We start from the raw sequence: 17,299 nt of genomic DNA on the forward strand, positions 1-17,299 counted from the left end.
TTCCCCAACTGTCTGCAACATAGGCACCAACAAATGTTTGTTTATTAAGTGTCCTCAATTGAACAAAGACATTCATATAAGCACAATTAACTGTTTTCTTAGCATTAAAATATCTGACTAAATTTTACAATTTAAAAATGTTATTATCAAAGTATAATTGATATACAATGTTATATTACTTTCAGGTATACAACAGTGATTTGGCAATTCTGTGCATTATGGCAATTCTGTGCAATGCTTACCACAGTATATGTAGTCACCATCTGTCACTGTACAATGTTATTACAATATTATTGGCTATATTCCCTATACTGTACTTCTCATTTCTGTGGCTTATTTTATAAATGGAAGTTGATACTTCTTAATCAAGGTCCCACCCACCTCCCCTCTGGCAACCACCAGTTTGCTCTCTGTATTTAAATGTCTGTTTGGTTTTTTTGTTTGTTTCTCAGTGTGGAGTCTGCTTTAGATTCTTTCTCCCTCTCCCTCTGCCCCTCCCATTTGTGCTCGCTCTCTCTCTCTAAGATATATAAATAAATCTTTTTTAAAAAGACAAGAGACAAGAAGTTGACAAGAATGTGGAGAAAAGGGAACGCTTGTGGGAATGCAAACTGGTGTAGCCACTGTGGAAAACAGTATGGAGGCTCCTCCAAAAATTAAAAATATAATATCAAGTTAACAAGAAACTAATAACATGGAAAATCCTTATGCAACTCAGTCATTCCAGCAACATCTAATCTGGCATACTCAATATTACAGGAATAATGTCTATGTCTTATTTAAAATTCTATCATCTTACTATACTCAACAATGTCATTTTGTGACTTTGGAAACAAACAAAAGGACATGGTTTTGATTAAGCAATTTTTAGTTCTAGAAATTTATCTTAAAAAAGATATTATCAGGCAAAATATAAAAAATGTATATATGTTTATGAGAGCCTTGTTAATAATAGTAAAAATGTAGAAACAACATAAACATTCAACAGTAGACACTTTGCTTAAAAAATTACAGAATAGGCAAATCCATAGAGACACTAAGTCGACTCTGGTTGCCAGGAGCTGTGGGAAGGGCAAAATGGGACTGTTAATGAGCCCGGGACTTCTTTTGGGAGTCACGAAAATGTTCTAAAATTAGATTGTGGTGACATTTGTGCAATTCTGTGAGCATATTGAAACCATTGAGTTGTATACTTTCAATGGGTTAATTTTAATGGTATTGGTGGTATACACGGTATACATGTATTCACAATGGTATATATCTCAATAAAGCTCTTCTAAAAAATTATGTAGTCCATTAAATCAGAGATTAGGAATATCATAAATGATGTTAAAATTTTTTCTCATTTGTATGTGGAAAGATGTTTATAATAATTGCTGAATCAAAATTCCAGTTCGTTCTTACACAATAAAATAGAAAACGTGCAGTTTTGACTTGAGCTAGAGATGCCTGCCCCGTGTTGGGATTGTGAGGAGGAGGAACCGGGAAATGCGTGGCAAGTGCTTAGCGCTGGCTCAGCCCCCTCCCCAGCCATCCAGGTGCCTGGACTGGGGGGTGGGGGTGGGGGTGGGGGAGAGGGCTGAGACTCCTCCCTGACAGGAGCAAGTGTCAGAGGCAGGTAACAAGGTTGGGGAAAGCCAGAGGACGTTTCAGGGACATTGGCCCATCTGCTTTCTAGCCCTCAAGGCAAGTGTCCCCCACATCTTGGTGTGCATCAGAATCACCTGTGATGCAGATTTTTTTTTTAAGATTTTATTTATTTATTTGACAGAGAGAGGGACATAGCAAGAGCAGGAACACAAGCAGGGGGAGCAGGAGACGGAGAAGCAGGCTTCCCGCAGAGCAGGTAGCCCAATGCAGGGCTCGATCCCAGGACCCTGGGATCATGACCTGAGCTGAAGGCAGACGCTTAACGACTGGGCCACCCAGGAGCCCATGTGATGCAGATTTTTAAAAGATGCTCTGGTCCCCTTCCTTGAGATGATTCGGTGGCTCTGTGCTGAGGACCAAGTCCTTTTTAGCAGTCACCTGGTGATTCTCACTGTGCAGAAATGCTGTTCTGAGTCTGAAAGACTCAATGGGTTCTGAACACTTGTGTGGTCAGATGGCCTTAGAGACACAAACCCCTCTGCAGTGAGGGCAGAGAGTGTAGGAAAAGTATTCCACACTTGATGTTGGAAAACTGTCCTTTGGTCCCTCCTGTGTTGCTCCCTAACTGCAGGACCGTGAGGAGGGCGTGCAACCTCCCTGAGCCTCCTTATCCCACGCAGGAAGCCTTTCTTGCAGGTTTGAGAATCACATGCAACAGAGCATGTGACAGCACTTGGAAAACCGGAGAGCGTTATAAAGATTGGAGGCATTGTTATTTACCTTTAAATACTAAAGTGTTAGATTATATAAAGAATTTTCAAAGTATGTGAGTATGTTTGTGTGACTTAGCAAATGGAGAAGAAAAGAGATAAGGGAAGGAAGGAAGAGAGAGAGAGGCTGTGAAATCCCAACCTTACTCACTGCTCGGTGCTGGTGTTAGAGCTCACTCATTCTGCTGCCTCCACTTTTCTCCTCCATTCAACGAAAATTCACAGTCAGGACATAAAGAATCTTAAGTAGGACTGTGGGACTCGGGGCTGGAACAAGGTAAAGGTGAAAAGCAGGGGAGCTGGTGCCTGGATCTTTGATCCCCTAGCAGAGGAGACCAACTATAAGCCTGTGGGCACCCCAGCGAAGCTGGGGGGCCCGAGAGCCGCTGCCTGAGCCCCGAGTTCAGGAAGGAAGTGGCTGAGTCAGGACTGTGTCAGGCCTATTTGTTAATTTTGGGGAGGCCTCAGGGAAGCAATCCCAAGGCAGCTTCTTCTGACAAACATGAGTAATCACTCCAATGAACAAGGGTCTTGGGAAATGAGTCTTGTTTACAAGGAGTAAGCCAGATTCTCCTTCCCTCTTCTTCCACTTTGTCGCTTCCCCCTGCCCCCTCCCTCCCTATTTAAGATGGATAGGATGAGTTTGGATGTCCCAAACCATAGATCACCTCAGCCCATGCTCTCTTTGACCAAACTCCTAGCACCACTGACTCAGAGATGATAGGATTCTAGATTCAAACAAGCCTATCTACCCCCTCCACACCCTCTAAATGGAGGAACTGGAATTTTAGCATCCCTGTCCAGAGAACACTTTGTCTTGTCTTTGTATCGCCTCTCTGATGGGGAGCTCACTACCTTAAAACAAATTTCAAGAAAAGTGCTTCTAGTCTCATAGTTGGTAGTTGTAAAACAAATGTCTCCATTTGCAGTCCTCATCTAGGATACACTGCTGGAGGAGAGGATGAATGACCTCAGATTGTTCCTGGGTCCACTACTAGATGGGCCTCAATTAATTTATTGAATTGTTCTAGGCCTCAGTTTCCCCACTTTTCAAATCTAAAAGTAACAAACCCTCCACTGGTCAAGTTTTGGTTTTTTTTTTTCACTTTTTAAAAAAATTATTGTGTTATATTAATCACCATACATTATATCATTAGCTTTTGATGTAGTGTTCCATGATTCATTGTTTGCGTATAACATCCAGTGCTCCATGCGGTAACAGGTGTCTTGGTGCTTCCAGCCAGCCACCCCATGGAGTCAGTTCGTATAGTTGGCCTCTCTCCTGCTGCCCAAGTCCCTGCACTCAGTCTTTACAAGCCAGACCCCCTTCTGGGAGCAGCCCAGACACCCAACACCTTTCATCAATAAACAACCTCAGTTATACTCATGCCTGGGGGTCTACCTTCCTTCCTTCTTACTTGATTCCTGTATTATTTATTGATTGCAGGCATTGGGCTAGGTGCTGGGGAAACCACCGTGAACAGGGTGGACACAACTGCCTCCACTCACGGATCTTACAGACCAGTACAGGAGAGATCTTCTAAAGAAGACACCCAGGGAAGAAAGCAATCACAACAATCAGTGCCCCAAAGAAGAAGTAATCTGAAATAGAGAATAACTAGGGGAGGAATGGGCACCTTCTCAGATTGGTTGGTCAGGGAAAGTCTCCTTGAGAGACATTCAAGCTGAGACCAGATGGCTGAGAGGGTGCCAGCTCCTCAGGGAGTCAGGGAAAGAGCTTTCTGGAGAGAGGGGACAGCATCTGCAAAGCAAAAAAACGTGTGTTCAAGGACTGCAAGAAAGCCAGTGCTGGTGCTTTGTCAGCAAAGCCATAAGGGGCACAAGTTGAGTGGGAGGAGGTGCACAGGGGCAGATGAAGCCAGGGAGTCATTATGGCTTTTATTCTAACTGCAACAAGGAGTCATCGAAGCATTTTCAGCTGGTGGAGCAGGATGGTTCGATTTAGGTTGAATGGCTCACTCTGGTTGCCATGAGGATAACAGGCTAGAGACAGACCGGACAGCCGTGGCCCAGGTGAGTAGGGACAGTGGGCTGCACCAGGATGGGAGTAGGAGAGAGAGGAAAAGAGATGATCTAGCTACCTTTGGAGATGAAATCATGAAGTTCAATAGAGGACTGGACCCTAGAGATATAAGAAAGGGTAAACTCTGGGCACGTGGGGGTGCCTGGGTGGCTCAGTTGGTTAAGCGACTGCCTTTGGCTCGGGTCATGATCCTGGAGTCCCTGGATCGAGTCCCGCATCGGGCTCCCTGCTAGGCGGGGAGTCTGCTTCTCCCTCTGACCCTAACCCCTCTCATGTGCTCTCTCTCATTCTCTCTCTCTCAAATAAATAAATAAAATCTTAAAAAAAAAAAAAACCTCTGGGCACCTGGGTGGCTCAGTTGGTTGGGCGTCCCACTCTTGGTTTCTGCTCAGGTCATGATCCCAGAGTCCTGGGATCAAGCCCCACGTCAAGTTCCCAGCTCAGCGAGGAGTCTGCTTCTCCCTCTCCCTCTGCCCCTCCCCCGCACTTGCTTGCTCACTCGCTCTCTCTCGAATAAATAGATCATTAAAAAAAAAAGAAAGAAAGGGTAAAATCAAGGATGACCTTTTATTTCTGACTTGGGGGACCTAAGGAAGGAGCATAATGAATTAACATAGGGAAGAGTTTGAACTTCTGAGAGGTGAGCAGGGGAGACGGCAAGAAGATATTTAGGTATAAGACCTCTTAGATGGTGGCATAAATTTGGAAGACATTCACATATACAAGATGCCTAGAGCCATAGAGACATATAATTTGACACTGTAATTCTACTGCTATGGATAGAAGTCCTAATAAATCATCCAAAATGGAATCAGCTTTATAAACAAACATATCCGTCACAATATTATTTATAATTTTTTAACTAAAAAGGTCCTAAATGCCTATCAATTAGGAAATGCTTAAGCCTATGATGCTACCTATAACTGGTGAAATATTATGCAACATGTTTCTGGGCATGGGAAACTTCTTATGCGATAAGACAACAAAAGGAAAACTATTTCTACATGCACACAAAAAATATTAGAAGTAAATATACCAACATATTACATGTAGTCTGGGTGATGGGATTAGAGGTGATTTTTACTTATGTTTGTTTCCCACTAGACCAAGATCTAGGTTTTCTCTGGGTAAGAATCACTCATTCCTCTCAAATCCACAGGGCCCAGCCCAAGACTTGGGGCCTAGAGGACATTACTGGTATTTGCCTATTGGGAGATTATTTGGTTAAGGCTCCATCCAGCAAGATTTGGCTTCCTCCATACTCCTCAGCTCAGATGTTAATTACTAAGAAACTACTATGGCCCACAGAGGCTTGCTCAAGAAATTTAGGTTTGGGAGTTTCTTGAACAGTGTCTGAGAATGTGGCTCTGAAGCCCCTCAGAGCAGCATGACATTGGATAAAACTGACATACACTCCTCCTGAAACACACTTTCTGGTTCCAGGACCTTAAGTCTCTCAAAGCTATACAGAGAAACAAAGGAGCCACCTTAACAAATTCTTTGAACATGAATTGACAAATACATCTGCAGAGTATGCCACATGCTTCCATGAGCACTTAAAGGAAAACATCAAGGCCCTTGACTTCAGTCGAGCATTCAGGCAATCACTTTTCATCCACTGATACCTAGTGGGCATCGATCCTTGCCCTGGGCACTGAGGCACAGCGCTGTATCACACATAGTTGAAGTTCAGTTTTCAGTCTCCTGGGACCAGGACTTAAACTTGTGCAAAGAGGAAATAACAAGACATCTCAGCCTGGATTCTCTCTCGGAGCCCAGAGATAGGACCGGCTCCATGAAGCCCCCCGGAGAAATGAGGAACTAGGCTGCAAAGTGGCATCAGGACCATCCCTCCAGAATCCATCATCAGACTGCCTCAGGGCTCCATCTGTTTCCTCACTAATGAGGTCCAGGGAATTTCTGCTTCCTCTGGTCTTCAGGTTCTGACGCAGATGCTGAAGTCAATCACTAGGTAAGGTCTCTGCAACCCAGTGAAGCCCACATAGTAAGTAAAAGGTTGGATTATTTTGAAATACTCTGAAAACCTGGTCCTGGAGACCCTCAGAACAGCAAGTTATTATTACCCTCTGAAGCAAAGTGGGGCACCATCTTTGCTCTTTCACATTCCAAACTGGGATCTCCGGAAGGAGAGTGAAAATAGTGTGGAGAGAGTGAAAATAGTGGTGGAGAAGTGTGTGGTTGCTCTTGTCTTGATTTTTGTTTTCTTTGGGTCCAGAGTTGAGTAAATTATAGACCCTCAGTTCATTGCACATTATCACCACCATTCCTTTCAAGGTGTGTCTCTGGTTTTATTGTCTTTTATAAGCTCCAATCTCCACTCACTCCCTCTTTCCCCACATAGACAACCACTCCAATATACCCATGTAAACCAGAAGAATACATGTCTTTGCATGTCTGTGTATTTTATATACATAAATAGTATGATGCTGTAGATCCCATTATGTCTCTTACTTTTTGCAGTAACACTATTTTTTATGATTCTTTCTCCTTGTTCTGTGGACACCAACTCCCTGCTACTCTTACCTCTTTCCAATCCATTCTTTATATGCACCACAGTAATTTTCTTAAAGTTTAACTTGGCCCCTATCACTTTCCTGCCTAACTCATTTCAAGAACTTCCTATTACAATTAGAAAAAAATGTGGGGCACCTGGATGGCTCAGTCGGTTAAGAGTCTGACTTCTGCTCAGGTCATGATCCCAGGGTCCTGGGATCGAGTCCCACATCGAGCTCTGCATCAAGCCCCACATTGGGCTCCACGCTCAGTGGGGAGTCCGCTTGAGACCTTCTCTCCCTCTGCCCCTCCCCCCGCTTCTCTCTCTCTCTCTCAAAAAAATAAATACAATCTTTAAGAAAAAAGAAAAATGTAAAACAATGTATAAGTTCCTACCTAGTCTCACTCCTACATATATCTACAAGCCCAACCATTATCATTCTCTTTCTATTCCCAAAACTTCAGCTACATTGGCTTTCTTTCAGTTCTTTGAATTCACAGAGCTGTTTCATCTCAGGGTTTTTGCCTTTGTTTTCCTTTGGAAACTCTTCCCTCAACTTTTTGAATGACTTTCTCTTTCTCAGCCTTTGAGCTTTAGCTTAACTGCATAAATTGATACCGCCATTTTGGAGAGTCTTTTGCAATACATTATCGTTATCTTGTGTCAGGTTCCCTGGAAGCAGAGTGGCTCATGGGAAGTGTGAGAGCAGTTTATTGAAGGCATAACCTCAGAAGAAGATAGAGGTAAGTAGGACTCAGCACATTAGCTTCAACCTGGTCTTGAGAGGAGCTCAAGAACATGAATTGCATCCATTGAATCAATTCTAACCAAAGGTAAGGAACCAGCTTTGTCTACCCAGTGTTGGTCAGTCCCTGGCCACTGGCTGCCCTTCTACTTCCCAGGGCAGTAAAGGGAGGGTGCTTAACGTCTCTGGCCAGAGAAAGGGCATAAGCCATTAGCAGCCAACATTCACGCAGCGGGGTGGGTGGTAATGAACGAACCAGTGAAAAGCACCAACAGCATACAGTAGTAAGATTTAAGGTGCACCTGGCCTTCCTTCCAGCAATTCCTTCTTATCAGTATATTCTAGAGAACTTTCGTTCATGTACCCAAAGAGAAATGTACAAGAAAGTTCATTTCAGCTTTGTTTACAATGGTGAAAAACTAGAAATAACCTAAATGTTCTTCAACAGGGGAACAGATAGACAAATAATAGCATATACCTATTACAGTGGTAAAAATAAAGAACTTGAGTATGTGTATCAACATGGATGAATCTCAAGAACATAATCTGAGTGAAAAAAGCAAGTTTCAGAATACATACTGGATGATACCATTGAAATAAAATTCTGAAGTAAGAAAAACAATGCTAAATCCTTTTGTGGGTGCACAACTTTCAAGTAAAATTATAAAAACGTGCATAAGAATGACAAACACAAAGTTGATGATAGTGGTTACCTCTGGGGAAGGAGAAACTGGAATGGAATTAGGAGTTCAAAAGGTCTCTCAACTGTAACTCTAATGTTTTATTTAAATACACACACATGTACAATGACATTTTAAGATTTAATGAAACTGAGTAGTAGATACACAATTATTTTTATTCTATATACCAGTCCTTATATTGTTAATCACATTTTTAAAAATTACAGAGAACATCTATTCATGTGGCTCTATGTATACCTAGAGTGATGCTTCTTTTACCTAGTAGTCCATTCTATGTATCTACCAGATTTTATTTATCCATTTGCCCAAGTGATGAACACTTAACTCTGTACTGCTATAAACAACACTGTAATGAATAGCCTTGTGTATGTCTCTCTATAGACCTTAAGACATATTCTCTAGGGGTGCCTGGGTGGCTCATTTGGTTAAGTGTCTGCCTTCTGCTCAGGTCATGATCCCAGGGTCCTGCGATCGAGCCCTGGGTCAGGCTCCCTATTCAACAAGGAGTCTGCTTCTCCCTCTGCCCTTCCCCCCCACTCATGCTCTCCCACCCCATCTCAAATAAATAAATAAAATCTTAAAAAAAAAAAAAAGACATTCTCTAAAGTATATGCCCAGGAATGAGATTGCTAGGTAATAGGAGAGATGATCATTTACACAGATAGGTAGATAGATAGCTAGGTAGATAGGTAGATAGATGATAGATAGACAGATGCATGGATGGATGGATGGATGGGCAGATGGACAGATGGATATGTGTGTGTGTGTGTGTGTGTGTGTGTGTGTGTGTATATATACACACACACACACACACACAGCCAGGTGATCAAGAAAGCAATCAATTTGTACTTAGCAGAATTTCATATATACATATATATATCCAAATATATAAATATATTTAATTTTAATTTTGCTGTATATAGTTAATTTTAATTTTTAAAAGGTGTATCTATATCCAAATATATAAAAATATATCTATGTATATATTTAATTTTAATTTTGCTATATATAGGGGCACCTGGGTGGATCAGTCGTTAAGCGTCTACCTTCAGCTCAGGTCATGATCTCAGGTCCTGGGATCGAGCCCCGCATTGGGCTCCCTGCTCTGCGGGAAGCCTGCTTCTCCCTCTCCCATTCCCCCTGCTTGTGTTCCCTCTCTCTCTGTCTCTCTCTGTCAAATAAATAAATAAAATCTTTAAAAAAAATTTTTTTTTGCTATATATAGTTAATTTTATTTATTTATTTTTTAAAGATTTTATTTATTTATTTGAGAGAGAGAGAGCGCACAGGAGAGTCAGAGAGAGAATCAGACTCCCTGCTGAACAGGGAGCCCGATGTGGGACTCAATCCTAGGACTCCAGGATCATGACCTGAGCTGAAGGCAGCCGCTTAACTGACTGAGCCACCCAGGCGCCCCTCCTAATTGTATTTTTTTTACTGTTGAGTTTTTGAAAGATCTTTATACATTCTAGATACTAGTCCTTTGTCTTTTTTACCAGTTTAAACGAAGTATAAAAACCTTACTCCCTTGAAGGAATCCACCAAGTAAAAGCTGTGATTGCCTTCTGACATTTTGGGCAGTAGCCCCACAGGGACAGATGGGTGTCACGTTTCTAACTAGGATGATTGACAATGATTAGCATGAAGACTTATGGCTGCTACTACACATGGGGGCAGGAGATAATATGTCTTAAACCTAGAGTATTCACTTGGGTATCTCTTAGTGCTTCCATGAACAGTAATAAATGTTAATGAGCAATTTCAGTCATCCACCACCAAAAGAGGAGAGTAACTAAAAGCTCAAATCCTTCAGGCATGAAGGCCTCATATCTTCTACCAGACATCAACACAGACCTGCCAAAGTGATAGCAAAGGTGAGAGGAATCTAGAATGAGTAGTGGAGAGTAGAGATAACAAACTTTATTTATAACCTTAAGACAATCTACAGTAATGGGGATTGTATCTTGTTTCACTACCCTTTTGCTTAAAACTTTCCAGCTCATAACTGGCCACCACCTTGAAGGATATTCTGAGTTGTATACCTACCCTACTTGGGAATAAGCGTGGCTCAATGCATTTTAACAACAACAAATGGAGTCCCCAGATTATGGAATGGGAGGTGAATGAAATGGGAAGCTACAAACAGATCTGCGTGAAAACGCATGGATTGTCTTAGCTGGTGCACCTCTTCAGTAATAATCCGGTGAACTAAATTCTTGAATTTTATTTTTTTAAAGATTTTATTTTTTAATTATTTGTCAGAGAGATTGAGAGAGAGACAGCGAGAGAGAGAACACAAGCAGGGGGAGTGGCAGGCAGAGGGAGAAGCAGGCTCCCTGCTCTCAGCAGGGAGCCCGATGCGAGACTGGATCCCAGGATCCTGGGATCATAACCTGAGCCAAAGGCAGACGCTTAATCGACTGAGCCACCCAGGTGTCCCTGAAATTCCTGAATTTTAAATGTCAAATGTGCCTTACATTCTCAGAATAAACTCTACTTGGTCATGATGCATTATCCTTTTTATACAAACTCTAAATTTGCTAAGTTCTATTTGATAATACTTTGCTGAGGATTTTTACTGTTTTGCAATTCTTTATTTTACTGCTTTCTGCCATTATCTTTCTCCCCTTTCTTTATTCCTTTAAGATTACTCTTGTTACTCTGTCTCCAATTTATTAATTTGAATACTCAGATCATTTGTTTCAACTGTAGTTCTTTCCTGGTAAGTTTATTTGAAACTAAAGCTATCTTTCTTATTACTGCTTTTGATTTATAGTTTGCTTCTCTTTATTGTTTCTTTATTCTTTCCAAGTATTCCATAATTTCTCTCATGATTTCCTTTTGAACCCAAAGTTTATTTAGTATACTTCACTTCATATTTAGTATACTTCACTTCATATTTAGTAATACCTTCTTAAATTTCTAGATATTTGGTAATTTTAAAGCTCTCCTTTTATTATTAATTTCTAACTTTAGAGCATTATGGTTAGAGAACATATTTGCATGCATTATGGTTCATATCAGTGGAAACACACACATATTTATTCTTTAGAACTTACTGAGACTTGCTTTGTGGAAGGAATATATACTGATATTTTATTTTTGATTAAAAGAATAGGAATTCCCTGTTAGGTGCTGATATATTATGTATAATAAAAAACTATCATTTCCATTTGCTGTATTTTCTTCTGATTTTTTCTTTCTCACTGCTTCCCATTTAAGAAGTCTTTTTTTTTTCTGAGATTGGTTTGAAAGTTACACATCCTATTTTGAAAGCTAAGATGCTTTCCCTTAACTTAAAACACATGGTTTTAATTGATCCCCATGGATTTCTTAAATACATCTCTATTTGCCTCCAGAAAGACAAGATATTTATTATGCTCTCCTGTCCTTATATTTCCCTACTCGCATCTACTATAGAGAGTTGATACTGCCTAGCATTTTAGAATTTTATTTCAGAAGTTTTTTTAATATTTTGCCTTTGCTCTTTTAGTCAGAAATGAACTTTGCTGTGTTATTTCCCCACCCTATTTCCCATAATTCTTGCATCATCTTCCTGGATGTGTTTATTTCTTATTTGAGTACTTTGTTCAAGGGTGTTTTCAAGGTAGATCTTTGTCTAGAGAACTTTTAGGCCTTATAAATTGAGAATAATTTCATTATGCCCTCAAATTTAAGAGGATATTTAGATGGATATTAATTTGTATATTTAAAGTTATTTTCTTTAATACTTTTCAAATTTTATTCAATTGTCTTCCTATATCCAGTATGTCATTGATACATCTGAATTTAATCTTATTATTGTTCCTTTGTATGTAATCCTCTCTGTCTCTTTGGAAACTTAAAGTGTTACCTTTTGATGTTCTTAAATCTTTTAGTTACTCTTGCTTGGAAACTCATGAGCTCTTTCATTCTGAAGTTGTTCATATACTATATTTTTGGAAAATCTATGACCATTACTCCTTGAAATATTTTCTTCCCTCTGCTTTTTATCAGACTTATTTTCTAGATGTTGGCACTTTTATTTATATCCTCTCTCTCTCTAACTCCCCACTCCCTTATTTTCTATATTTCTATTCTTCACTGCTTGCTGCCTTTAAGAGAGTTACACTATCTGATATTCTGATTCTGGTTCACTAATTTACACATATCCATTCTACTATTTATCTCATCTGTTGAATTATTTACTTCAGCTATTATGTTTCATAACTAATACTTCCACTTTGTTCTTTTTATGTTTCATATTCTTAACATCCTCCCTAATAACCTTGAGTATATTCATCAGGTTTATTTTAAATTCTAACTCTTTTCCAATAATTTAGATTCATGTGGTGTATGTTGTTCATTTATATTTATTCCATTTGTGCTTGCAGATGTCAGGTTAATTTCACATGTGAACTCATGTTCACCAGGAATATCATTACCCTGTTTGGTGATAGGTATTCAGAGGAGCCAAAGGTCAGGCCCTAGATTCTGTCCCTCTAGGTACTCACCTAGAGGAGGCGAGCGGGACAGGGTGATCCTAAAGAAGAATGTATCAGATTTCACGTAATTTCTATCAGCCACTCCCATTGTTGCCACTCCACTGACAATTTCTGTGGTCACTAGGAAGAAGACAACTCCTTAGCTTGTATCCCAATAGCCTTGAAGATTTAGAGAGTGACTGAGTGCCCACAAGCTCTCCTGTTTTCATGAGCTCTTCATGCTAGCAGGGCTTTTAATTGCCATCATGGCACCTGACTATAGCAGAGATGGCTGGTTTTGCCCTAATGCAAGGTTTGTGCTTCTTCAATGCTAATATAATATTAGCTGGGAATATGGCCACCAAGTATAAAGAATATATTTCCGAGGCCCAGTTGCAGCCAGGTGAGGCCAAGTGACCAAGTTCTGGCCAATAGGATATAAATGGAAGAGGTATGTGCCACTTCTCCAGATTTTGTCCTTTGTGGGAAAATTTGGATCCTCCAGTTGACCCTTTCTCCCTTCCTATTGGTTGAAATGAAGACCAAGGCAGAGTTTAATGGCTATGGAACCATTCTCTGAGGGTCTCAGAAAAACAAAAGAGAAGTAGCCTGGTGTGCTTGCTGATTTTGTAGCCAACATCTCACACCTGGACTACTTACATGTATATGAGAAAGAAATAAATGTCCAGCTTTTTAAATCTATAATCATTTGGAGTTTCTCTATTATAATAGCCAAACCATAGGCATTTTCCCCACAAAGTTCCTGTTAGGTAGGCAGGAAAAAGTATCAATAATTTTATCTCACAAAAGAGAAGACTAGACTTAAACAAAATAAGTGGAAGCACTGAGGTTAAGATCTGGGACTCCTGGGCACCAATCTAGAACTCTTTCCTTACAAAGCTCTGCAATGAATTTGTTCCATGACCTCAACTTTAGGCAATGATTTTGTATTCACTCTGTCTTGGTATGGAATTGTAACTTTTCCACTGCAGAAATAAAAATCATAAGTCTTGGTTATCTTTGATTTGGTCTTGGTTGAGTCTAGGGGCCACAAGTTTCAACAGAAAGAACCTTGAGAACACACAAGATTCCTTTACTGCAGATGTGAAAATCAGCTTTCACAATCAGCTATGATTTAAGCAGATAAGGAAGAAGTTCAGAGAACAGCTACACACTAGTTGCCATAATATTTAATTTAAATTTATTTATTTTATCTTCTCACTATAAATTGTTCAAAAATCTGCTCACTGGGGCATCTGGGTGGCTCAGCCGTTAAGCGTCTGCCTTCAGCTCAGGTCATGATCCCAGGGTCCTGGGATCGAGCCCCGCATCAGGCTCCCTGCTCAGCGGGAAGCCTGCTTCTCCCTCTCCCACTCCCCCTGCTTATGTTCCCTCTCTCGCTGTGTCTCTCTCTGTCAAATAAATAAATACAATCTTAAAAAAGAAAAAATCTGCTCACTGACAATGACATAGATCATTCCATATTATTAAGAGCTTTAATAGCAAAGATTTTTGACTCACAACCTTGAAGCAATAAGTGTTTATATAATTTCTTATTTTTGTAAGAAAAAATAAAGCAAATATATACATGTATACTCAAAGTTGTAAACTCTTTGCCATCCAATATTGTCCTCACTTGCTAATATTTTGATCACTAATCCACTTTCCATGACCTCACTAATTGAATTTTGGTGAACTAGCAAAAAGCCTGCACAGACTTTTAGAATTAAAAACATCGCAAAAGGCATTTTTCCTTGTGGAAAGTTATAAGTAAAATAAATGAGTAAATAAGCAACTCCTAACATATTAACTTTAAAGCGTGATGTAAAACCTTGATTTTCCTCAACAATATCAAACTCATGAAAGGATTCGGGGAGAGGAGTGGTGATAAGGCATATGTGGGAGTCAGAAGTGAAAAACCTGAGGTAGACATTTCTGTGAAGTTCCTCACTGGAGGGGATGGAGGACACCTGCATTATCACTACAGAAGTCACTGGCCCCATGAAAAGAAGACTTTGCCCCTGAGAAATCTCAGCAGGGCACACTTCATGTCCTTGTTCCGCAGGCTGTAAATGAAGGGGTTCAGCAGGGGAGTTACCACTGTGTACATGATAGCAGCTGCTGTATCCTCTTCTATGGAATTGGAGGAAGAGGATGAGGGGCACAGATAAGCCCTGATCACTGTCCCAAAGAACAGGGCAACAACAGCAAGGTGTGACCCACAGGTAGAGAAGGCCTTGCACCGTCCCTGGGCAGAGGGGACTCTGAGGATGGCTGAAACAATGTGGATATAAGAGACCAGGATGAGCATAAAGGGGATTAAAATGACTGCTCCCCCCAAGAAGAGGAGCACAAGCTCATTGACCTGAGTGTCAGAGCAAGACACCTTCATCAAGGGTCCCAGATCACAGAAGAAGTCAGGAATGATCTTCTTAGAGCAAAAAGAAAGTCGAAAGATGAGGAAAGTGTGGGTCATGGCAACAAGACTCGTAAGGACCCAGCAGGCAGTAACCAGGAGGGTGCAGCGCCGGCGGCTCATGACCATCTTGTAGTGGAGCGGGTAGCAGATGGCCACATAGCGGTCATAGGCCATTGTGGCCAGGAGAAAGATGTCCATGTCCCCAAAAGTCAAGAAGAAGTAGAGCTGAACCAGGCATCCTGTGTAGGAAATGGACCTGCTCTGAGTCTGGATGTTCACCAAGGCCTTGGGCACGGTGGTGGAGGTGAAAAGGATGTCTGCACAGGACAAACTGGCAAGGAAGAAGTACATGGGCATGTGGAGACGTGCATCAGTACCAATGGCCAGGACAATGAGCAGGTTCCCAGCCACAGTGACCACGTACATCCACAGGAACACCAGGAAGAGGATTTGCTGCTTCTCTGGTCGCTCTGAGAATCCCCAGAGGAGGAACTCAAAGATGCTGGTCTGGTTCCCTCCTGCCATGATCCCGGAAGTCTGAGAAAGAGACCTCCAGTGAGACCCATTAAAACTCTCTAAACGTACTTTAGATCGTTGATGAATGTGCCATTCTCTGAACTCTAGAGAAGAAAGAATGACCTTAATGTATTTGTATTGATCACGTACTATGTGCACTGTATATTTTTATTAAAACTTACTAATGTGCTAGGAAGTGGGAGAGATACAATTTAAGAGAATTAAAGTAGATTTCTTTCCTGGTTTATCTCTCTACACTCCTTTCTGTCCCAGATTTCTTTAGTTGTAATTGCTATTTCTTCAGCTGTATTCTCAGGGGTGTCAAGAAGCTTTCAGTCATTCATTCACTCATTCATTCATTCATTGATTCATTCATTCAAAAGAGACTAAGTACCAGCTCTGGACCTGGTAGAGTGCCAGGTAAATAGGACACTGATAATCCTTACCTCCTGAGAATTTTCAATCTAACAGGATAGACATAATTGCCTATGTTAAAATCCTATGATATTTTGATTCAAGGTTCTCTACCCATTCAACTGACAACAAATCTTTCTTAGACCCCAGACTACCTGTTCTGACCTATCATGCCCAAACGTCAGTATTATGAAGATAGTTTCAGGTTATCCATTCCTCCAGAAATCAATTTAGCAATCAGCTATTTAATAAAGATGTGTACAGATAACTCTTCTTCAGTTATCTGTAATGACAAAGAAGGAATCATAATCTCTAACCTCAATACACGAAAATCCTGCCCCTTTCCCATGTGTGGAACCAACTAAGGGTTAGTCACAGAGTCAGTCAGTCAGATGGAGAAAAAAGAATCATCTTTGTTACTGAAAAAGACTAGGTTGGAGAATTTATATTAGCTGTGTTCACTAAATGAGCTTTGTAATACTCCTCCAAAATTAATCTATTTTCCCTTTCACAGGCTCAGCTGGACAATCATGGGCCTCTCCAGAGGGGAACAGCCTGCCCTCATAAAACATAAAGCATGGAAGAACAGAACAAAGTTTTTCCTGAAAATGATCAGATTCCTGATGAGAACAGAGAAGCTGAGGCCCAAAATTCAGCAATCAGAGAAGTCACTCCAGGTATAAGAACAGAGGGTCAGGGCTATTAGTCTGGAAAGAAAGACACATCAGACTTAAATAAACTTCTGTCATCCAAGGCAGATCAAGTGATTAAAAGTAAACAAGAATAGGGGTGTCCAGCTGGCTCAGTCAGTAGAACATGTGACTCTTTATCTCAGGGTCATGAGTTCAAGCCACATGTGAGAGGTAGAGTTTACTTTAAAAAAAAAAAAAAAAAGAATTTATCCGTAAAAACACTTTTAAAAAAGTAAGAATAGATAATATGAAACAAAAATAATAAGATATGTTTGTGAATATATGCATGTGAATATGTGTATGAATATATACATATGTATGTATACATAAATGTGTATATATAATATATATTGCTATGTTCTAGTAATAGTAATAAATACTTACTTTCAAGTTCCTATAGAGCATATAAAAAAAATACATAAGGCCACAG

General features: G+C 40.5%; 1 protein-coding gene across 1 annotated transcript; it reads right to left on the reverse strand.

Annotated features, from left to right (window-relative positions):
• Nucleotides 1–14,818: 14,818 nt before the first annotated feature.
• Nucleotides 14,819–15,778, reverse strand: LOC118525769 (olfactory receptor 1P1-like). Its single transcript, XM_036076645.2, has one exon. The coding sequence runs from the start codon at nucleotides 15,770–15,772 to the stop codon at nucleotides 14,819–14,821; it is 954 nt and encodes a 317-aa protein (XP_035932538.2). The 5' UTR covers nucleotides 15,773–15,778.
• Between the last annotated feature and the right edge of the window lie 1,521 nt (nucleotides 15,779–17,299).

The sequence above is a fragment of the Halichoerus grypus genome, chromosome 2 (genome assembly GCF_964656455.1).
Source record: "Halichoerus grypus chromosome 2, mHalGry1.hap1.1, whole genome shotgun sequence".
Classification (NCBI taxonomy): Eukaryota; Metazoa; Chordata; class Mammalia; order Carnivora; family Phocidae; genus Halichoerus; species Halichoerus grypus.